Source organism: Rissa tridactyla, chromosome 2 (genome assembly GCF_028500815.1).
Source record: "Rissa tridactyla isolate bRisTri1 chromosome 2, bRisTri1.patW.cur.20221130, whole genome shotgun sequence".
NCBI classification, from domain to species: domain Eukaryota; kingdom Metazoa; phylum Chordata; class Aves; order Charadriiformes; family Laridae; genus Rissa; species Rissa tridactyla.
The window spans coordinates 150,423,033-150,446,683 of NC_071467.1; the positions used below are offsets into that span (position 1 = coordinate 150,423,033).

At 42.6% G+C, this 23,651-nt stretch overlaps 2 protein-coding genes across 10 annotated transcripts in view; one reads left to right on the forward strand and one right to left on the reverse strand.

Annotated features, from left to right (window-relative positions):
• Positions 1-4,229: 4,229 nt before the first annotated feature.
• On the reverse strand, positions 4,230-23,538 carry LOC128905554 (microtubule nucleation factor SSNA1-like). 8 transcript variants are annotated; one of them, XR_008464901.1, is made up of 4 exons: positions 23,367-23,506; positions 21,878-22,334; positions 15,800-15,963; positions 4,230-5,973 (listed from the first exon to the last, which is right to left on the reverse strand). XR_008464901.1 is itself a non-coding variant. In XM_054191789.1 (3 exons), the coding sequence occupies exon 2, from the start codon at positions 22,263-22,265 to the stop codon at positions 21,921-21,923; it is 345 nt and encodes a 114-aa protein (XP_054047764.1). In that variant the 5' UTR covers positions 22,266-22,334; positions 23,367-23,506; the 3' UTR covers positions 4,233-5,973; positions 21,878-21,920. The 8 variants fall into 8 exon arrangements, 7 of the variants coding, with proteins under 7 accessions (XP_054047764.1, XP_054047766.1, XP_054047765.1 ...); XM_054191789.1 differs by lacking the exon at positions 15,800-15,963 and having other exon boundaries at positions 4,233-5,973; XM_054191791.1 differs by lacking the exon at positions 4,230-5,973 and having other exon boundaries at positions 10,729-15,963.
• WAC (WW domain containing adaptor with coiled-coil) overlaps positions 23,501-23,651 on the forward strand; it is a 63,745-nt gene continuing 63,594 nt past the window's right edge. The window contains exon 1 of one of the 2 annotated variants that reach the window (XM_054191783.1): positions 23,501-23,614. In XM_054191783.1, the coding sequence (XP_054047758.1) occupies positions 23,598-23,614 (17 nt within the window). In that variant the 5' untranslated portion in view covers positions 23,501-23,597. The remainder of the gene's footprint in view (positions 23,615-23,651) is intronic. The other variant, XM_054191780.1, reaches the window with a different exon arrangement.

Below are 23,651 nucleotides of genomic sequence, written 5' to 3' on the forward strand. Positions count from 1 at the left end.
GGTGCAATTAACGTGCAGTTGCAGGCTCTACACACCACTGAACAAAATGTGCTGGGCAGCTTTTGCCAGCGGGGAGTCTGCTTCACATGCTTAGAAACAGAAAGAAATATTTCCCTTTCCTAGCTACTGTAATAGTTTTTCCTGACTTAGGGAACAAAGAGAAAATATGTTTGGCAAAAGTTACGAGCAAATACTGACCACTTCCTCTTGGAATTCCCATTGCCATTTTGCCGAAGTGCTGCTTTCCTTTTCTCATGACTGCTTCTGGTGGCGTACAACACGCTTACCTTAACAAGAAGGTAAATATCAGGCAAGAAACTGCCCACCTCAAGGCTCATGTCTATACTAAGAGTGCTTCAGATTTATTCTGCGGTGGGACACAGTGAGATCTGACGCCACAAGAAATGAGGTCTTGTGACATGGGATGCACTTGGTCCCATGGCAGGGCAGTGTTGTGCTACAGCTGGGAGGTACGTGAACCACCCAGACAGTCTGAGTGGGGGCCCCGCAGCAAGCACAGCCCCTTCCTGCTGAGCAGTTACCCCATACACCACATGCTGCTGATCAACACATCAGAAGATCTACTCAATTTTGCAAGAGAGAGACAGCAGAGGAAGAAGTTTGTGGTTTAGCTGCAGAAGTCTGTAAAGGGAGAGTTTCACTTGCATGGGATACAACTGGACAGACCTGTGACAACAGGACGAGGACGTATCTGTATGTGCTACTGTGGAAAATATGAAATGTGAAGAAACAGCGCTCTGGCAAGTGAAGGATGTCTTCCAATTTACAACTCTGCCAAGGACAGCAGTGTTCAGTTTTTCACGAGCAGCGATAATTCCAAACAAGCCGTGGCACTGAGGAATTGAGGCTGGCACCAGAACACCTGGGAAGGCCCCTTTCCCCTAGAGCTGTGCTGCCTGTAGGAAGAAAGCCTGAACGTGCAAGAAGGCTGATGTACAAACCCTCAGTAGGCCTTGACAGCGACCATGTGGAAGTGGCTGAACTCACCACCCCACTAGCCAGAAGCTGTGCCAAGGACAGACACGGCAAGTCTGGCATGCTCTGGGCATGTTGGACTTGCATGCGAGTGCAGATTGACTGTGTCTGTGCAGTGGCCATTTGCCCATGATTTCCTCTCCTCTGGTGGGATCCCCCAATGGTGCTTGTAGCCAAACCTGCAATGTAGGCTTACTAATAAAATATTTCTTAACCTGATCAGTATCGTGTTCATAGAACCATCGAATCATTGAGGTTGGAAGGGACCTTTAAGATCATAGAGTCCATCCATCAACTAACACTGCCAAAACTACCACTAAACCGTGTTCCTCAGCACCACTTCTACATGTCTTTTAAATACCTCCGGGGGTGGTGATTCCACCACTTCCCCGGGCAGCTTGTTCCAATGCTTGATGACCTTTTCTGTGAAGAAATTTTTCCTAAGATCCATCCTAAACCTCCCCTGGCACAACTTGAGGCCATTTCCTCTTGTCCTATTGCTTGTTACTGGGGAAAAGAGACCGACCCCCACCTCACTACAACTTCCAGTTCCCTCAGCTGCTCCTCCTAAGACTGCTCTCACCAGTGTTTACCTCCTGATGATCTGCCCCTGGGAGCTGGAGGTTGTGTTCTCACAGCCGCTGCCGCGTGGCTTCCCGCAGCAGGGGAGGAAGTGGGAGATGCTGCTGGTTTGTTGGACCAGCTCTGCTGATAGCTCGTTCTCCCTCTTATCCACGCAGGTTACGGCACTGCATCCCCTGAGTTGGTGTGGGTAAGGAGTCAAGGGATGCTATACAGCTCCTAGAGGAAGCCAGAGAACGTGTTGCTGAGAATGATGCCAAGTTAGCCAAGATCTTTTTATTTGCTCACTAGGAGAAATAACGAATTTATCTATGGACAGAACAAGAAAAGACGAAATATAACCGGTCAAAAAACCTCAAATGCAAAAAAAAATGCTGGACCTGTGGAAAAAGAACCTCCTGTGAGCAATACACAGAAGACACTGCAGTCAGGCTGTCTGCAGATTTAAAACCCGATTTGAATCCTGCTTTGTGACTGTCATCAATTGTTGTAGTAAAATTGATATTAACTAGAAAAATGAAATGTAACATGTAATGGAAGCAACCAAGGGAACCTGCTGCCGCTGCCAAAAGTCCTCTATACAGCCCCAACCCTCTTTCGCCATTTGTAGAGAAATAGTAACTAGACATGATTTATCTAAGACTAAATTAAGGAACTAACTACTAGACAATGTAGCTTTGTTGACAAGCAGGATATTCCTGTCAGGAGAGTGATGAACTGTAGGCCTAGTCAGCAACCCGAGAAAACCACCTGGAACTGCCAAGGTCAGAGGACAAGTAGGTAAAAGGTAATTTTGGCAGAGGAAGATCGCGGCCACTGACTCCTTGACCACCTACCCAAATGATACCACCTACTCAGAAGAGAACAATGGAAGAAGAAAACAGAGTCTGTGCCCTAATTTACATAGAAAGCAAAGAAATCTCGAGCAATCATTAAAGAGAGTAACAATGAATATGTATTAATTGTTAGAATATATAATAATCAGTGTATAAAAAGGGAAACTTTTGAAACTAAGGTGTGGTCCCTTGGGACGAGCACCCCATTTCTGTGCATTAACGGAATAAACTTGGAAATACCTCTGCTCTGTGTGTTAACGGCTTGCACACCAGGTAAAGAACCCAAATTTGGGACAACAAATCAGCTGTAGGAATGAAGAAGCAAGTGGCCGAAGCAAGGACCAGATTGTGAAAGGATTTTGGGTGCCTGCACATGCAGGTGGGCATCCACCAGGACTTCTAAAAGTTCCCATGAATTAAGGACCAACTTTGTCGAGCTGCTTTAGGGTTACAGCCATGAGTGACCCCAAAGGCATACGCAGTACTACAGGAACTGAGTTGTAAAAGGCGAACATTTAAAACGTGTTTGCTCTGATCCCAGAAACAGCAGGGAAAGTGTCAAATCAGAAAGGCCAGAGGAATCCCAGACAGCAAAGGAATCTGCAGGGCGGCAGAGGGAAGAGCTGCTGCGTCTGCCGGGCAGGGGCAGTTTGCACAGATTGCCTCTCTGCCCTCGGGTTTGCCTCAAAGTCACCATTTGCTTATTATAAACATTGTTAAATGAAACGTGTAATTCAGGAGAGCAGAACTTGGTCTACTTTCAGCAAGAATTTGCAGCTTGAGAGGTTTCTGAATTCCTGAATTCCTCCCTGAGTTCATTTGCAGGTTTTGCCAGTCAATCAATGACAGTTCTGCCATAAGAGTATTTCTCTCACTTCTTAACAGGTGGTCACTGGCCAGTTACTTCTATAAGCCATTTTCTGTGTGTTTTAACATGATAAATGAGGGAGTGATGATTTTTACTTTAGAGTGTTGTTTGAATAAGTTAAGAATCACAATTACAGATATAAAAAAAATATGTTGTATTTTATTGCCCCCAAAGTCTGAATCTTTTTTTTTTTTTTTTTCCCCCTGCGTGTGGGGTTAACTGCATGGGTTTTTTGATAGCTGTGTGCACTGAATCCCTCTGGAGGTGCCAGATCTATCCATCGACTCTAGAGGGAAGCAGAGACAAGCTGGCTTCTAAGTTAGGCCTCACACTTAGATGCCTATAATTAGGTGGGATGAATGCAGGCCCTCGCTAAGCTGTATACTTCAATTACCCTCTCCGTTCAAAGGACACGGCAATTCTGCCCTCACTGGAGCGTCCTGAATTAAAGGTCTTGCAACATAACGGTGAAAAAAATCAAAAAAATGTTTTAAGTCACTTGTGAACATAAGCTCAAAGGTAGTTACAAAATGTTACCCGTGCATATCCATATATAAATGTTTTTTTTAAAGAGTCGTCCTATTCTATTTTTCCTTCTCTCTGTAGTGATGAGGGTAAGCTCCACGTCAGTTATTTGAAATAGGGAAGGGAAGGGAAGGGAAGGGAAGGGAAGGGAAGGGAAGGGAAGGGAAGGGAAGGGAAGGGAAGGGAAGGGAAGGGAAGGGAAGGGAAGGGAGCACTGGAAACGACCTGCTGCTTGTGAAAATGCTGCTTGTGGAAATCTTATCGCCGAGGGCTTCATCGTTTGCGAGTTCGGGACCGACATGGGCAGCAGCAGCGCCAAGCAGCGGGAGCCCCGCCGGGGGGCGGCGGGGGCACGGCGGGAGCGCGGCGGGAGCGCGGCGGGAGCAGGGCGGGAGCGCGGCGGGAGCAGGGAGGGAGCAGGGCGGGAGCGCGGCGGGAGCAGGGAGGGAGCAGGGAGGGAGCAGGGCGGGAGCGCGGCGGGAGCATCGTGCCACCTCCTGGCTGTAAGGGCGAGGCGCCCGATCCGGGCTTCCCCGAAGAAGGGGCTCTACAAGGATGGCATTGCAGGGACAAAATTGTTAAGTTATGATGTTAGTTATTGCGTTACACCAGCGATGCATGCTTTTCCCTATCCAAAATGTACTGAATGGTAAGACTTGCCTTTCGGAGTACCTAATCTTCACGATTTCTTTTACAAATATACTTTTTAAAAATTAAACGCCGGAGGCAGAAGAAACATATTGCAAGTGACAACGTAAATTGTTTCGTCTCCTTGCTTGATTGCAGATAAATTGTAAATCATATTTTATCTCTTCTTAGTGAAGTAGGAATGATGGGGATGAACGAACTCATAAAAATAACAGAATAGCTACAATCTCTGCTTTTTCTGGAGCAAATGTAGCCCTTTGGGAAAGTGCAAGAAATACCATCTGTGTTTCCGAAACTCTGAAGTTAATTTATTGCAGACATCTCTCTATTTACTGTAAATGGACATATTTTGTGTTGCAAAACAACATGTTGCAGTGATGAAAAATAACCTAAAAACTCCCACCCAATTAACTCCAGAGGGTTTTCTACCTGAAAAAGCTCCATTTAAAAGATCGGTTTGTTTTGCATCAGACATCAAACCTATCTTGTTTTCTTTTTAAGTTAGTTTCATACACGTATTGACAGCTGTTCACAGAGGAAGCTGAGAGGGGAAACTGTGAAGGAGCTGTGACTTTTATGACAGATTATATTTTTCTATTATCAGACAAGAAGTGTGTTTTACAAATAGCCACCGTCTTGGTGAGGGGCTTTTTCAGAATGGACACCTCTACAGGCCTTGCTGACAATCTGCTCTTTCCACTACCGTTCCTTGCAGTTCATGTTAAATGTAAGGTAGAATTTAGAAAATAAGCTTTTTCATCAGAGTGTTTAACAGGTACTTATAAAGAATTCAGAACATAATTCTGAGATGATGGAAATGAGTATTTGCTCTAATACAGCATATCCTAGGAGAAGCGGGGGGAACACAGTACTTGACTTCAGCTGACAGCAGCTAAGCCTCTTTGTTTTAAACTATGGCTGGAATTGAGCCATGAAATACAGAAGGAAATGTGGATCTGAATTTCCCCAAAGTTCAGTGTGCAGTTTGAGTCCATTAGAAAGATAAGTTTGGAAATAGGTTTTAAACTAAACGTTTTTGAAGTGTAGATCCTCTCCAGTCAAATGTTACCCTGTGAAACGTAAAAAGGGAGGCAGCACATGGGAGGCTGAGGCACTGTGATACCGTGGGTTTATATTTGACTGCAAAGATTTAATGTCTGTTTCTTCTTGTCGTGCTTGGCCCTTGAACGATTGAGAGCTCATCCAAACGTCAACTGCTCCTGTGGCAGCAAAAATCCCCTTGAAGAGTTGTTATCTCATTTTTCTCCCCAATCCAGACAACTGGGTTATGAGAATGCAGAAAATGTGGAGTTACTTAGGCAAGCAGGGATGCAAACACAAAGGGGCGAGCCCCGGAAGGCAGCGCCGTGGCAGAGGGGACGACAAAGCCGGGCACTGTCGCTGCTGAGACGAGTTCAGCACAGAAAAATGTTTCTGGAATGTGTATGTGATTCCTCATCCCAGGCTCATTGTCCAGGAGCTTCGATCAACACTGCTGCAGCAAAGATTCCCAACGAGCTGAAACAAAACAAAACATGCGTTCATGGGAACATTGCCATTCAAGAGCACGCATTTCCCAGTTAAAATGAAGGTCAGTTTTGGCAGTTTAAGACCCCTTTGATATTTGAGCAAGGCCTTTCCCTTTGCGCAGCTGATCCTGATTACGGTTTATGGCAATGGTAATTCTTCACCTCCCCAAGGCAGCAATTTTGAGAAGAGAGAGGGAAAGCAAGTACAGGATGGTTGTTTAGGAGAGAAGCACACTGCGGAGTGTTTTAACCGTTTCTCCATTTTATGGCTGTGTCTCTTCCCCATGGATGGCCCTTGCACACAACAGCACTAATACTGAACTCTTCCTACGGGAATGCCCCATGTGCATCAATGAAATCACTCTGTCTGGAGGCAGAAAAAATCAGGTCTTGTATTTATGTATCGAAACACTAACTTCTGAACAATAAAACTGTGGTTTGGCTAGGGCTTTAGACGCTTTCTGTTTTCTGGTGAACACAGAGTAATGTATGCCCTAATTTTTTTCTTCTGGCTGCAAAGTGCAGTGGCCAGGTCTCGGGGTCACCCTGCCCACCTCTCTCCCGCCTTACAAAATGAAGGGGAGTGTTCTTGCTCAATTTCTGGAATGCAACTTTGTCAAAAGAGGGTGGATTTCCACATGGATCAACTTTGTGCCAGTCAGAACTGCCAACCTGCTAAGGCAAAAGTACACCGAGCCTTTGCATGAGGGAATGGGATGGGTGAAATTGTGTTTTGCACTGCTTTTCCCTCTGTGCAAAAGACAGAGGCAGATGTTCCAGCTGAGAGCATGTTCTTGAGAGCATTTGGGACAACGCGAAGGTGGGACAAGTCAGAATCCAAAAAGTTGGATGCTGGCTTGTTTTTCCTATGGCTGGTATGAGGCATTTTGTTACAGGTAGTTCAATTGCACTAAGATTTATGATGTTAGTTTGTAATATATATTTCATTTCTTTATTACTTTCATTTCTCTGGCTTGATTATACCGTGAGCTCTTTGGGTTCATTGAGGCTTTTCATGGAGTTCGCAATACGGAGGGCTACTGCATAGGAATAACTGCTCTTGAAACTCTGGCACCATTAATCTGCTCCCAAACAAAAAATACTCTTATAGATTTGGAGGAATGATTTACAAAATGATTTAGTTGCCTTTCAGGCACTCCAAATGCCATCCTGTCAGCAAAGACAAGCCATGGGCATGGTTTCTTTCCTAAAGATGACCACAATCATCGCACTGGGAAGTAGAAGCAGCTGGCAACTTTTGCAAGTTCAGTGTTTGATTCTGATGCCAGGCAGAAAAACAACAGGCAGAATCGCCAATGATCTTTTTTTTTTTTGTTGCTGTTTGCCTGTACGATATGTTTTTAAAAGCTTAAATGTGTTTTTAAATATGTCTATGTGCATTTCAAATGGGTCTTCCAGTATGCAGTAGAACTTCGCAGGTACACACTGTATTTTGCCCTGAACATACCAAGGAAATGCAATGAAAAAAAGGTACTCGGAACATTTTCCCAGGAAGGAGGAAATTTCATAACTCCTCGTACATAAGCCTTGCCTAAAAGTAATGGAAAACTTCCATTTGCAGGAGAGGAATAAAGCCTTACCCGCTCTCACTGTTTCAGTGACACAGTGAACCTGCTTGAGGAACATTTTGTAAGCCAAACTTTCCGCTTAGCTAATGGTACAGAAGGGCCCAACATGGGAGTTTTCCTTTTCCTTCGTTATTTTAACTAGACCTTCAGTATTACCTTAGAACATACAACTTGTGAAGAACACCATGTGAAGGAAAAAAGTGTTTCTTGCATGTGTCTGTACATTTTCATCGAGATGCAAAGGTTGAAGAGTTGGGGGCCCTCCAGCTTGCCTGGGGAGCTGGTGGCAGGAGAAGAAGCGAGCATGGAGGCCCAGCACCGCACTGCCAGCAGCTGGCTGGGTGCCCAGCCTCCAGTGGTGAACGCTGCAGAAGGAGCTCTCCTTCACTCTGTCATTCTCTCATAAATCAGCCTAATTATTCTAATGAGGAGAGCTGCGTCCCTCTCCTGCGAGCCCTGCTGGTTTACAGAGAGAGGGAAGTAAATAAAGAGGAACAATGCTGGCTGCTGCTGTGGGAGGGACACACGGAGGGAGAACAATAGTCCTGACTCTCCTCCCCGCCACCACCCTGTCAGGAGATGGCTTGGTGCACGCCCCTGGAGTTATTCCAGATCAGAACTGAAATCAGACACTCGGCTCGTCAGCATCTGCTGAAGGAAAAAGCAAGTAAAACAGAGGGCAGAGGCATGTTGTTTCCAAGGCTCTATAAGAATATTGCCAAGGAGAGAAAAGGGTGGGATACAAGGCTTCGCAACGTCCATCGGAGTAACTAACGCCCTATAAATACCAACCTGAGCTCTAACAGCAAGGATCAACTCTCAGCTTTATGCCTTTCCATTTTTTTTAGTGTAAGAAGGTAGATTTTAGGCTTTGAGTGAAAACTTGTACCAACTTGTCTCTTAAAAGATGTATTTTGGTTCCTTCTCTTGCTCTGTATTAAAGTCTTCCTGCAATCGTAAAAATCAGAAATTTGTTTCTCTGCAATGAAGTCTTAAGATTCTTATATACTACATGAATCTGGGAGCTGAAGCTTTAAGCAAACCACAAACTACCATATGATTTATTACAGAAATACGAGCGCCAAAATTATGTACAGCCCTACTCATTGTTTTCTATATTTTTGTCATGTTCCCTCTTACTGTCCCCTCGCTATAATGACTGAAACAAATCATTCAGGTCTAGATCTCATAATATTATGACACCCACAAAGCCTCCTTGCTATTGTTTAGGTCAAATTGAAAACATTTGTCAAGAATGATCGTGGAATAGCATCAAAATTCATCTTTATTTTGCTGAGGATTTAATTATCTTATTTCTATTGTGACAAATTATTCTTGATGTTAGAGACTATATTTACATATTTTTAATAAAAAACATTTTTAAAATTAGGCAGCTTAAGTTCTTGTGACGTTCTCCTTTCAGAAAAATTTCTCTTGATCTCCCTGTTCTCAGCAGTTTATCCTCCCATTTTCAGTGTCAGTTTTACTAAAACATCTTCACCCTACCCTTTATACAGCATATTTACATCTATTTTTAGCTCCAGTTTGATAAATTATTCCATTTCTAAATCCCATCTTCAGTCTCCAGCTAGATGTTGTGATATTTTTGGCCTTTCAGACTCCAAAGAAATCCTGTAAATATTAGAAAACCCTTGTCCTCAGACATTTCCCCATTTACCTTTCCTGTATTCATTTCCACGGGCTGAATATATTGTGATGTCAGGAGATCCCCTAGACCTTCTTTCAGCCCTGAAACATCCCTGCCTCTCCATTGCTCGTTCCTCTAACATTCCCAATTCTGGGAAGCGTCACACCAAGCTGATGTTTCTTCTGGCAGAAGAGGGGCCACGTACCGCTGTTGGACACACTCTCTCCCAGGACCTGGCAGCGTTCCCTCCCCCTGCCATCCCATGGGGCGTCCCGTTTCTGCTGGCCTGGGAGCTCCAGAACTCAGCCTCCAAACCAGACCTTGCTCCGTGACACCTGCAGATTGTGCTGAGGCTGGGCTGGAAGGAGCTGCCCTGACGTGTCTGAGTAACACATAGCAACTGCAGAAAGCTGGGTGAAGTTGCTAGAGATAGTAAGAGAGGAATTTAAATATTCACATAAAGAAAGCACATAGTGTGCTGCAGCATCTACAAGCGTAGATTAGAAAAGTGCCTGTCTTAAAGTCAATGTAATTGCATCTTCTGTGATTGGAGCAAAACAGGGGGTGAAATTTTCAGTAGGACTTTGACCACAACCAGCTTCCAGCATTCAGAGAGACATGCATCAGGCCAAGCACAAAGTGTGGGACTGTTGTTAAGTCATGAAAAAGATATAGAATTATTTATATTTGCCTTTCATTTCTGAGCCTTTCATGCTTACTTGCTTTTGTGTTTTCAACCTTCTCTTTACAAGGAACAGAAATATAACTTCAAAGGTGGGGAAGAACAAAGAAAATACCTTGATTTTAGGAGCCAGGCCTTCGAGAAACACACCAGGAATCCTCAGTCTTGAAGTCCAGAGCAATAGCAAGCAGAGCACGAACTCCACTAACTTTAAGTAAGCCTTGTGGTATAAAAGCCTCTTGGGCACTTATTAAATTCTTAGTATTAACTTAAAACTCATTCCAGAACTTTAAAATGAGTTTTGTTACCCTCTTTACTACCATACAGGACACAGCACTAGAATCAGAAATTACAGATGCAGAAATTCAACACTTTAAAATCCAGTAACACCACACAACTACTTACTTTGGTTGGTGTTAGGGGCTTTGCTCATGCTAACAAGATGATTTTAACTACAGGTTAGTTCATAACTTCCCAGAATCCCCACGTAGCAAAGGTAGCATCAGGTAGCTCAAGCAGCATACGCACACACGCATCTATTTACTTTTATTTAGCACTTCATGCAGAGTAGAGACGCTCAGGTCCTTCTGACTGTCTCAGTGTGAGCCTGCCTGCGGTGGTTCTGTACAGCATGTATTGCCTCCATTTCTTTAATCACCTGCTCTCTACCAGCACCCACGAGATGGCCCCTTGTCCCATGGGCCTTGCAAAACCGACTGGCATGTTCATGTGCGGTGGGAGTGATGGGCTTGGGAAATGGAGCCTGTTTTGTGCTCTGAGGGTCCAGGCTCTGAACAGGTACCGCACTTAAAATCTCTCCTGGATGAGATTATACAGAAAGCGTACTGTTAGCCAAAACAAATGACTTTCGATATCTCTTTAAGATATTTGGCTGTGCTTTCCCACCAAACAACCAAATGCAGAAGTTATTTAAACAAAAATGTTCATGCAAAGAAATATGGGAAGATTTATTTTAAGTCCACAGAAATCAAGTTACACCTTGTGTTTTGTCACTGCTGACTTCACCAACACCCAAAACTATAAAGTACAGGCACAATCTAAGTTAAAAGGCTCATCTTAATGTCCAAGAACCAAGCTCCATTTTAGCTACATCAGTGTAATAATAATACATGGTATAATAATACATGGCTGCTAAGCCAGCGAAAAGGACTTTTAACTAACAGTTACAGACAAATTTCATACCTATATAAGTACCAATATGTGCACTGCTTTATTAAGCTCATCTAAAATAAAAAAATGTATTTTAAACTGAACAGATCTGAGACCAAAACTCCATGTTTTGGACAGGCAGTACTTGCAACGAAAAAAACGCACACAGGAGTGCAGCTACTGGAAGAATAATTGGTCTGCAATGACAAGCAAACACAGGATTTTGTTGTTTCTCCTTCCCCTTAAATGGCTGCTGGCTTTTAGAATTTGCATGATGAAAATTCTTTTCTGAAGGAAAAAAACAGAGCTCCCATGGGGCAGCCGTAGCTGCTTCCCATGTGGTATTGGCTTTTCTTGGAGCAAATTATCCCATTTATTATTATTCATACCTTTAAAGAGAAAGAAAATTCCTTCCCCACTCAGCCCAATAATGATGTAGGAGGGAGCAAGTAAAAAAAAAAAAAAAAAAAAGTCCTCTTACTTGCTACTTCTGCAAGCAACCCCACTCAATTCAGACCAAGGCCAGCAATGTTGTCCTTTTGTGCTTTTCCTCCTCTTTGATGGAGGCCAGTACCAGATACTGCTCTGCCCCAGGTTCTTTCACTACATTATCAGAAATCTGCCCTTTCTTTGTCTAAGATGAAATGATGACTGCTAATAAAAGAAAATACAGTTTGTCTGGTCTGGAAGAGCCAGTTTGTCACCAAGACTTTGCTATCAGTAAATAAAAATAGAAACCTTTATGCCAGTGTGAAAACAACTGAGCTGCTGTCCTCATTCAAAAACTATTTTTGCATTCAGTCATCCCAGACAGCAGGAAAACCAATTGTTCCCTAAAATGTTATAGAAGTCTATGCAGACGCTGTTCATACCCAGAGATTTCACAGCGTGCAGACTTTTAATTGCCTCTCCTTTCTCACTGCAGATGAAGGCATCTGGAACGTTATCTCTAGCACACCTTACTGGGGAACATATTAGTTTGTAAAATAGAGCAGGATTACAAAGAAAATTGCTGAATAGGTACAATGTCTTGACATAACTTTTTACAAGTAGCCTCACTGTGAGCATACTCCACTATCTTAGCACATGTTTATTATTTTGCAATATAGGTCATATTCAGAGCTCTGAAAAAATACCTAGCTGACCTATAGTGGCTTCCTCAATGAGATCATTGATCTGCAAGCTCCAGCATTATACTCCTTTTTCCTCTTTTTAATATGAAGATTAGTCTTTTCTCAAACACAGTGCAATCATTTCTGGAACACACTCAAGTTACTCTGCACGTAGCCTTAATACTAATTAAATTACAGCACCCCATATAGGCCTTCTTCATTTGCAGAAGTTTATAAACAAAGTCTGCATTTGCTGGGACAAGGATATTCTCATTGACAAGCATAATAAATGTCTATTCTTTAATATCCACAGCATATCAGGAACACCCCATTCCCTCCATCTATTACTTCAATCTAAAAGTCTTTTTAGGATGGGTTTTTCATAGGATGAAACTCCTCAGGTGTCTGTTGTTTCTCTACCATATAATATTCTTACCCCACCTAACCATAACTTTTTTGGCCCTATCAAACTGAATGAAATCTGTTTAACTTTGCAAACAATTTTTCCAAGCGTGCCAGAGCACGTCTGGGCAATCTGAAGATAGTGAAAGTATCTCCAACACACCATGTGGCAGAAGAGCAGAGTGCTTCTGGTCAGCAGCTTGGGATAACTAAAAACATGGTAAGAAGGGGCCAGGAAATAGGGACAACAAAAGTTGTTGCGGCAGACAGAGGAGGATAGGGCTACAAACGAGGGTTTATATAGTGGCAAGACTGGGGGCGCTGCAGAGGGTACACAACTAATGCAAGTTGTTAATGACCAGCCTATTTAAATTGTCCTCTCTAATGGCAGACAGTACTGATATATTAGACAGGTTTCTACCGAGAACATACTACACTTATTAAAATGCTCAGTATATTTATACATATATTTTAAGGGGCATGTATTTATTGTAGTATGTGAAATAAAATACTGCTGTCAGGTGTCACCTGTCCTAGATTAAAGTAATTTTTAATCTGAATTCATACAGCCAGCTTCTTTTCCCTATAGAAGAGGCCTATCCATCCATCTCTCTACAATTCCTGACTTGCCATGGTACCTCAAATCCATTAACCCAAAACGAGCTGTAGTAGAATATGGTTGCCACGCAGCCTGCTGCTGTTATATGTGGTCAGAATGCTGTTATGTGGTCTACATACCATTCTAGATGGACTAGAAGTCAGATCCTCCACTGTACTTAAACACCAAGGAGCCTCAATGTCTAGAAAACCCTTAAAGGCTGTCAGTGCAAATACCTGGTGGTCTTACATAGGCTAGCATAAGGTAATAAGAGGTCTGATGAAAGTGAGACAAAACAGCAGGGTTTGTAAAGACGACCCATCTGAACAAGGTTAGACTCGTAAAAGGTAATTAATTAGCAACTATCATTAAAAGTTCTTTCTGTTCCTGTGACCTGTCTCCTACAGTCAGTTCCCAAATACATGTAAGTAGGGACTTGGAGAGAGCAGGTCTGGAAAGTGAGAATAGCTGCTCCGGAGCTGGGATACTTTGTCATGAAGGGTGTATCCATGGATAAATAAGTAATACTTTCAAACATCATCATGATGCTGCATGCCATGTAAAGTGAGTAATAGCAGAAAGTATGCATCTGCTCAGTTATTTCTTTCCCTTCCCCCAACACACAGGTTGAAAATGCATAATCCAGTTGGTTTATGTCAAACGCCAAACAGGATGTGAATCCCTTGGAAGCAGCCCAAGTCAGAGCATTCAGTTGAGGCTGAAAAAGCAAAGCCACTATTTCCAGATCTGTTCCTGATTTGTGGCAGATTACTATCAAATGTCACTGTTTATCAAGGGGGATAAAGATATTAACATTCTCTGTAAGGTACTTTGTGATCTGTTGATTGGAAGCACTTGTTTATATGTCCTATATAAATAGATGTATGTATACACTTGGCATTTTTAAACACTTTTTAAAATGTGCACAGCATGGCGTAAAACCAAATCTTGTTTCACTTAAATTGCTGTTGTACAGGTAGTTTCTTTCTGACATTCTCAAAGAAAACCCATATATTCATATGCACAACATGAATGCCTATGGCAGAGTGCCACAGGAGGCCTCAATGGAATTCTTCATTAAAAAACAAACAAACAAAAAAACCTGAAAGTACATTCCAAATTGAACAAGCAACGCTTGTTGCAAATCATTTAAACTACTAAGAGCAGCCACAAAACTCGCAACTCAACTGAAGAATTAGACAGCGTTTGACCAAGAACTTGGTGTACTACACAGTGAATACAAACCACTTACAGGCTTGCAGACTTCAGTGGAGCTTAGGCATCTGTATGTTTTCCTTTGGCCACAGGTCTTTGAACTCAAACAACCTGAATCTAAAGCAAGAACACTTTAGGCTTCAGAGAAAAGGCCCTACAAGGAATAGGATTTTAAGCATGTATCCTTCTCATGGAGTCATATCTAATGTTGCATGTCACTAAAAGACAGAATTCCCTGAGTTTCAAGAAGAGAAACAGGTTACCCTTTTCCAGCAAGTCCAGCGACTCCTGAGCGCACAAGATTTCATAAGTGTGTCCACATGGTCAACTGCTTTTTGGCAGGGCAAATTAACCCTTGCTGAGCCCAATACTGTTGCAGCTACACTGCTTCCAGCTGTACTTGAGCTTGTGCATTTAAAGATAACCTGACCGTGATCAGGTATCAAATTCCTTGTGACTGACAGCATGGTCTAGGTTTTCTTTTTGTGAGCTTGCTTCAGTGGACCTTGCAACAGTAATCTGTGACCATTATAACCACTTGGTTTGAATCGTCTCACAACCCTCCACCATGAGCCAGGCTAACAAAGATGCTCCTCTGTTTCCACAAGTGGGTGCTCTACTGAAAAGGCAGTGTCTCTTTTGCCCCACACGCCCTCCACACTGGGCTGAAGTATCCATTCCTTTCATGCTAGCAACAATTCTTGAGGAAGGACCAATATTTAATGAAAACTACCTTGGGTTTGTCCATTACAGCAAGTAACCCCACTTACTACTGGACAGTAAGCAGCACAAATCTCCATCAGGATTTCTGTTACTGAACAGCTGCATAAGCATATGAAGAATTACTACTAGCTAGGTTTTTTTGTTTTCAAACATCTGACAGAATATGATTCAGCCCTGACTACCACCTATATTAAAAAATACATCACTAACTGTCAATCTGATTTTCAACTCAAAGTGTTCTTACTGCATAAGGAAAAAGAAGCTTTAAAAAGAGTTAAAGCTTGCAGAACACAGAAAGGATTTTGTCTCTGGAACTGAGAGACAAGCCGGATCAGAATGGGTCTCTAAGTTGTATCAACTTGTTAATAACCATGTAACAACAACAAGAGAATACTACAAAAAATAATTTGGTCTAATTCTGAATACAGACAGGGAGATTTGAAAGCATTTAGGAAAGAGATTTTCTTTTTTTTTTTTTTTACTATGTTCAACTGAATCAATTAAGTGATTTAAAAAAAATTTAAGTTACAGATCTGTCATGGACCATGATGGAAATAGTTTTTTTAAAAATGTTCCCATATACCACGTATCAATGGAAAGATCCTTACAAGAGCTCTCACTGGAGCACGAGAACCTACGCGTATCAAGCTCAAAAATAACAGCTATGAAGGTTTACCTTTAAAATGCTCCATGATCAGTCTATTTGGTATCATACTTTGAAAAATGTTTAAAATTAAGTGTTAAAAATTGTTCAGCCTCTTCCTTTGTTTTACAGTCTGTACCTAACACTTCTGTCTTCTTGATTTAGGCTGGCCACTGCAGGAAGCTGTGTGTCTGCCTCTGAAAAGATAATAAATGAGAACACTCAACACTGTTACAAATCCCTCAGGGCCAAGTACATATATTCTACAAAACATGAGTGGCGGTAAGCAGAGAGGAAAAGTCATTCCACATAACTTCATATGCCTTGAAGTGAGGTGTGAGCAAAACTGAAGCTCCCACCACAGCCAGCAGAATCCCAATCAATCCCACCTCCAGAGGGAGACTGACTTTTCTCAAATGCCTTTTCTCGAATGTGATCTCTGTCTACAGGTATGCATTTTCCTCCAATACAGACGAACCCTATTCCAAGAGCAACATTTTCCCATTTATGATGTTCAAATGAAGCACACACACAAATATTACCAACTTTGAATGATGTAGCAAGCAACAGGCTAGCTACACTCAAAAGGCAAAGATTTGACACCATCATTTTCAATGCTGCTGCTAAATAAGATACCCAAGTTCACGTTAAAGTTTACTAATGTACTGTAGTGGTTACTGCAGCATAGTCTAGTCTTGCACAAATAGACAAAAAAGTGCAGACTGTTCCACCCCACAAGATCTTGTGAAACTATTGAAGCCACTACAAAATGAAAGTGGTTTATTAGCCCCATGTCTTCTAACTTCGTATTTCTGTAAAATCAAACTACAATACTAAGCTAGTTTTCACACAAATCCCATAAACTAAATCTATGAATGACCAAATAATATGGTCTTGAAGCTCCCTTCTCTGCAAGCCTGAACCTCTCCATCAGGTTTTACCAATAGCTAATATGTAAATTGCATCATCTGCACACATCTGGTTTATACCGCTAGATATTGGACAAAACTACATCTGAAAATCAACTGGGGAAGACAACAATCAAGGACTACTCTAGGGTAACTGAAATTAAAGACAGATTCATAAAGCAGTAAGAGGCAAAGAACAAAAAAAGACCCATTCCCAGTTTAAAAGAAGTGTAGAACAGTCATCCAAGAAGCAGCCACACTGCCTGACTCCCCCCAGCCCTGATAACACAACAGCAGCTGACAAAGCAATTGGTGCACAAAGTAAACCAAAAGCGAGTATGTCCTTCCCCCAACACAGAAAAAAAAAAAAGTGGGATTTACATCTATATTTAAAATCATACACTTATATTAAAAACAAAGTTAAATGAGTGCTCTGATTTTAGGAAAACTTGTCTATCCATCTATCTGTTAAAAAAAACCCAACAAAGACACATAAACAAATCAATATTAAAGCATGTATTGATACTTCTTCACTCATTACTGAAAAGGAGGAAAAAAACTTATTAAAAAAATGAACTGTTTTATCTCCTTCTTACATAAAAATTCGAGAGCCCAGGATCTACTCAAAGTTCAGGATAACTTCAGCAGCTGCCACAAGCTACATCTTCTAACTCAAATTTCTCCTAACAAGCAAAATCATCTTGGTCTTCTGCGCAGGACTCGTCTACACAATAAGTTAGCTGTAGACATTTGATCCTTTTGCTACCAATCTTCTGTATGTTCTTATTGCAGAATTGAACTTTGTTCCAATTTAGCTTAATCCATTTGGAGTGAGACACACCTATACCACAAGAGCTAGATGGGACTGAGATACTTAATTCTGAAATTGCAATCCAAGACCCAGCCATCTGGATTTAGATTATAGTTTGCTTCATTGTTTGAATGGACAATTCTTCAGGTGTTTAAAGATGCCTAGTCTTCCTAGTCTGAAGACCTCCTAATCCAAGGAAATAAATCTCTTGCATTCACCAAGTTAAAGTGCCAAAAAATTGCCATCCCTCTGCCTAAATTCTCCAAGGTCAATCTGACATACACATGGAGTGCATCTAATACACTGACAGGACTTAGGGTTCTTTATAAAACCCAAGTAGTTCACCAATTAATGTTCATAGGAGAGCTACCAAGGTAGAAAACAACAGCAACACATCCTGCATGAGCCTGGCAGTACCCTTACCCAGCAAACGGGAGGCCGATTCCACAGCCTCCTGCTGGAACTGGCCACTGTGCAGCTGAGTATGCCCATTCTGGGCATGCCCAAAATCTACTCATGCCATCCCAATCTACTCATGCCTGCCCCTGTAAGGCTATTAGCAGAAAGCGTGTGTGGGGTAGTACCTGAACTGTAGGGTAAACATCTCCGCAGAGACAGTGATGGATTGTGAGTGATTGCCTGTATAAGGGACTTCATCTAGTGGTCCATATTAACCACCTCCACACAGAAAATTACTTTAAACGTATCACTCACAAGCAGTTTCTTTGGTAACCACCAAACTCCATCATACATAATAAACTTAGCTTACTTGGCAGAGTCAACGTTCAAATGTTTTGAAAAACCTGTTGATACCTAGTTCACAGAATCGAATGGTTCGGGTTGGAAGGGACCTTAAAGATCATCCAGTTCCAACTCCCCTGCCATGGGCAGGGACACCTCCCACTAGACCAGGCTGCTCAAAGCCCCATCCAGCCTGGCCTTGAACACTTCCAGGGATGGGGCAGCCACAACTTCCCCAGGCAACCTGTTCCAGTGCCTCACCACCCTCACAGTAAAGAATTTCTTCCTAATGTCTAATCTAAACCTACCCTCTCTCAGTTTGAAACCATTACCCCTCTCCTATCACTCCCCTCCCTGAGTGGGTCCCTCCCCATCTTTCCTGTAGGCCCCCTTTAGGTACTGGAAGGCTGCTATAAGGTCTCCCCCGAGCCTTCTCTTCTCCAGGCTGAACAACCCCAACTCTCTCAGCCTGCCCTCACAGGAGAGGTGCTCCAGCCCTCTGATCATCTTTGTGGCCCTGCACTGGATCCGTTCCAACAGGTCCATGTCCTTCTTGTGCTAAGGACTCCAGAGCTGCACGCAGTACTCCAGGTGGCGTCTCACCAGAGCAGAGTAGAGGGGCAGAATCACCTCCCTCGACCTGCTAGCCAGACTACTTTTGCTGCAGTTGTATGTGCTAGGTACATATTTAAGAAGTATTGCTATAAAAGCTGGGAATCATTACCTCTCCTCCTGTTATTTAGAAACCAGGTGGAGGTGCTACTACATAAATTCAGGAAATTAGATCAGAGCTCTAGATGCGTTTCACCAGAGCTTTGAATCAAGCACAGGTAGGAGTTCCAAAAAGTGTGTCTCCTCACATACCAAATAAACTACAAGACACTCAACACAGCACTTTAGATTAGGCAGTACAATTTGGTAACCTGAACTTTTGTCATTAAGGCTTCTAGATTGTAAGCACTCAAATAAATTACTGGATCTAACCCAGACACTCATATAAAATCAATATAAAAATTAAGTCAGGACTTAGTATGATGCTTTAAGTTTATAACCTGCCTTATTTCACACAAACTTTCCATTGCAGACTAGCCCTCCAGAGCTGCTGTAATCCGCAAATTATCACTTCTGTTCTAGCAATACTATGTATCAATTTAGTTTGCATATCTTTTATTCTAATGAACTGAAGCTGTTTAAGAAAAGCTATTTATGTCAAGATTTATACTACAACAGATTAAAGATGTCAAGATTAAACTATAACAGAAAAAACAACAGTGAAAAAGGTTTACCACATCAATAAAAGGACAGAGTAAATTCATTTGGGTGAATACAGAATATAATGGTAAGAGCTATTTTTGACTAACGACTCTGCAGGTGCACTTACGTCAGAATGACTGCCACACTTGTGAGTTATTCTACAAACAGGCAAGCCCTACAGATATGGTATTATTGCTCTTCATTCGTGAATCTGAATTTAAACAGAAATTTTATAGACTGGAATCACTGAATGGAATTCTAACATTTCAACTTTTTATTTGAAAGTTGGGAGGCCCCAATGTGTGTAAACACTAGCCAACAGTTATATTTTCCCTTTGTTTTGTAACTTAAAAAAATTCAAACATCTCTAGTATTTTAGTTTTGACACTGTAATAGCTACACTTAGATAGGTCATGAAACAGACTTCTTCAAAGACTTGCAAGGCTTCTCTTAAAAATTCTTTAGTTTTAACAGCCTAAGGTAGAGCAAGAGGAGGCATTAGTTATAATATACGATTATTCTAAGGCAAACAAACCTGTAATTATCATCTAAGACAGATAATATGAAAAATTAACTGTACTGTTCTCTATAAATGACCTTTCTATGATACAATTTTTTTCCACATAGACAATTTCAAGTTCCCTTTCAGATAATAAAAAGCAGCAGTTTACATATGCAACTCTAGAAGCCCTTGCTCTTTAGTTAATACCTTTTCCTCCTGAGTCTTCCTGTTTTGACATAAATTAGTTACTACTACCAGACTGAGGGAAGAGAAAATGCCAAGAAACATCCACTCAAATAAATCACTTTTTTGCTACTAAAAAATAGCAACATTTTTGTGTTTCACTTCAATATAAACAAGGTGGTCCTGAATACTGCAGGATTACAAACAACAGCAGTACCCCTGAGATTATCAAATTTTATCACCTCAGCATTACTCCAGGGAAGTCAGTGAAAATGCTATACACGTAAATCGTTGATTAGCTTGGTCACACTAATCCCTGATGTAGCATCACAACCAGATGAACATAAAATGTGCTTCATATTATTGCTGAAGAACTATTACTGAAACTATTCACATCTACATACTCTTTATACTTGCACCTGAGAGACACACAGTTATCAAGTAAGAAGATTACAATTGCACTTCTTTCAATTTAGTTAATTGGTATAGAATGAAGATTTGACTACAAGATGCAACTTAAAAAAGTTACTGCTGCAACACACAAATGAGTAGGACAAAATGCATGTGTATGTACACACATAAACACAGAGAGGTTTAGTAACTACCAGAAATAATAGATGGGATTAAATTCAGATTTCTGCCATGCTATTACCTCCTCCCAGATCTCTAAACTAAGTTCTATTTTAACTTCATCTGTAAGAATACCTGACAGCTGCAAAGTATTCCTAATCTCATTTTCTGCTTTTCATCTTTCGTTTGTATTTACTTCTCTCCATTCCAGATTGTTCACTATTATTTAAAATCTTATTACAATTACTTAATAGATCAGTATAGAGCTAAAGCACACTAAAAAGGTTTCCAGTAGTTTCACTGTTGGCTTGTAGCTAAAATTATTATCTTTGGCCGTGTATTTAACCCTTAGTATTTTTGATTGAATCCCAGTAGTTTTTTCAGCACTTCTAGACACTATTGAAATAGTCATCTTTTCCTTATCCATAGTGGATTAGTTGGTCTGAGCTTACGTGGTATAGCTGTAAGTAGTGCTGTGCCCTGCACGTGGGAGATACGCGCTTGCACCAAAACCTGTCTTTCATCATAGTATGCCTCCTACCTAAGCAAGGCTTTTTGAGTATAGCTTCAGAAGGTGCATGAACCATATATAGTATCACAGTTTAATCCTCCATGCCCTGCCTTAGTCATGTTTGCTCAACTTATACTTCCGTTATTCCAGACAAGTAAGAGATGATTGTAAACAGGGGCTCTCTTTGTGCATGCATCAAACAGAACTCCAAATTCCTACAGGAAAGTCAATAGCTGGTTTCTATTTGGCCCCTAACAGTAAAGCCTAAGCATTTGTAAAGTGAAAAGAAGTAGTATCTGAGCAATTGCATCTGCTAGTTTTCAATCAAACAGGAATTCACTGGTAGCCTCCGAAGCCAACCAATAAAACATGATTTTTTTTTTTCAGACCTTCAGAATAGCCTGGAAGCATCAGCATGTCAAAACTGAGCGCCTCACATCTGCCTCAACTACCTACCTGCAATATAGTTTTGTAGTGTTTAAGTAATTAGATTTTTTTTAAACAGCAACTTTATTTCATCTACTTTCTAGTGCATTTAAAAATAGTAGTAAAACATACAGAAAGGTTGGAAGAAAATCTCTCTCTGTTTATACTGTCATTGCAAGGTTCTGTGGCTAACCACACTTCTCACCTAGTGGAATTTTAGCACTGTGGAGTCCAAACATTTGACCGTTTCACGTTACATTGGTTTTCAGTTCTGGCATATGCTTTAAGCTTCCCACTTCCTTCTTCAGGACATTAAGCAAAGTTCTAGAACTATCCAATATCTTCATGTAAGCAGCTTCAGTTTCAGCAAGAATTTTATCAAGCTCATTCCGTGAAGCTACCTTTTGGGCCAGGTTTTCACATACACACTCCAGTTGTTCACTCAGGACTTGGATTTCATGCTGGAGCTTATTTTTTTCCTCTTCTGCTTGCTGGATTTGTTTGTTCAGCTCTTCTTTTTGCATACACAAGTCTTCAATGCATTTCACTAGCTCATTATTGTAACCCTGAAGAACAGCTCCCTGCTGAGTCATCCTCCACTCCCCTCCCTGAGCTCTGCCACTGCTCCCTGAAGTCCCGTCTCAGCAACAGCCTTCTGCACTCTAAAAAAAAAAAAGAAGACAACAAAAAAAAGAAAGAAAACTTCTGTAAGAGAGTTATCATGAATAATGGTATCCTATCACGGACTGAGCCATGGGCAAACATGGTCTGATTAAGGTTATCATGCTAGTTCTGAGTTGTGCCACATCTCTTCCCTTTTTAGGAAAAGGGAGGGAGAAAATCTGTCACCTATACTCACCTTTACCAAAAAATGATCTCTCCTACGATACCCTCATAGCAATGCTCAACTACAGTACCAAAAAAGCTTCTATTATATTTTATATCTTAATAACATTCTGAACGATACGATGCTTTGTACCTCAGACTTCGAGGGTATGGTCAGAAATAACCAGAACGACCCTTTCCAGGAGAGACGGCTCAGCAGTCACCACCACCAACAGCGGCGGCATCCACTCGGCCTCTCATGAAGCGGATCCTCCTCGCAAACTGAGCGGCCAGGCACCCACTTCAGAGAGCCCGGGGCCACCTGAAACAAACCCACCTGGCGCTGTTGCCGCCTCACGGGCTCTGGGATGACAATTTTACCGAGGTGCGGGCGAGCCGCTCGCCGGCCGGAGGTGACCGCTACAGCCCGTCAGGCGGCCGTTAGCGCCCCTCGCACCCCCGCTCCCCACCCCAGCGGCCGTTTCACCGCGCCCGGGCCGTTCTACCACCAGCACCTCGCTCCCTCAGCGGCCAGGGCCGCGGTGGCCTGGCGGCATTTCCTCAGGGACCGGCAGCAGAGCCCTGCCACTGCAGGCCGGGAACAAACCGGCGCCGCCGCAGGGGCCGGACCAGGCCCGACCCGCGCGGCCGCCGCCTCCCCAGGGACATTTTAACAACCTCTTCACCGCCGAGCGCTTCCTCGCAGACGATGAGCCGCATACAAAATGGCTCCTGCCTATACATCAAGTCCCTGGGCGGAAGGGGAGGAGGGGGTAGGTAAGAGGAGACCTTCCCTTTCCTATCTGGCGGCCGGGCGCCGCTTACCCCCGCCCCGCCGCTTCTCTCGCAATTCCCCCTATTGCCCCCACCTGCCTGGCGTTCCCGCCCTGTCGGCTCCCAGCGACAAAGACCCACCGCAGCCCCGCTGCCTCACGGCCCAGCCCGGCAGGGGCTGCCCTCGTCCAATCAGCCGGGCGCGCCCCGCCAACGGCTGCTCCGGCCGGCAGCGCCTCGGAGCCGCCTGACTGAGGGGCGGCGGAAATACCCGAGCGTTTCCGAACGCGGCGCGGAGCGTGACAACATCTCTACGGAAATAACCGATGTTTTCCGAAGACAGGTAGCGCTCGGGAGTGGAGGGCGAGGCGGGCCGGCCG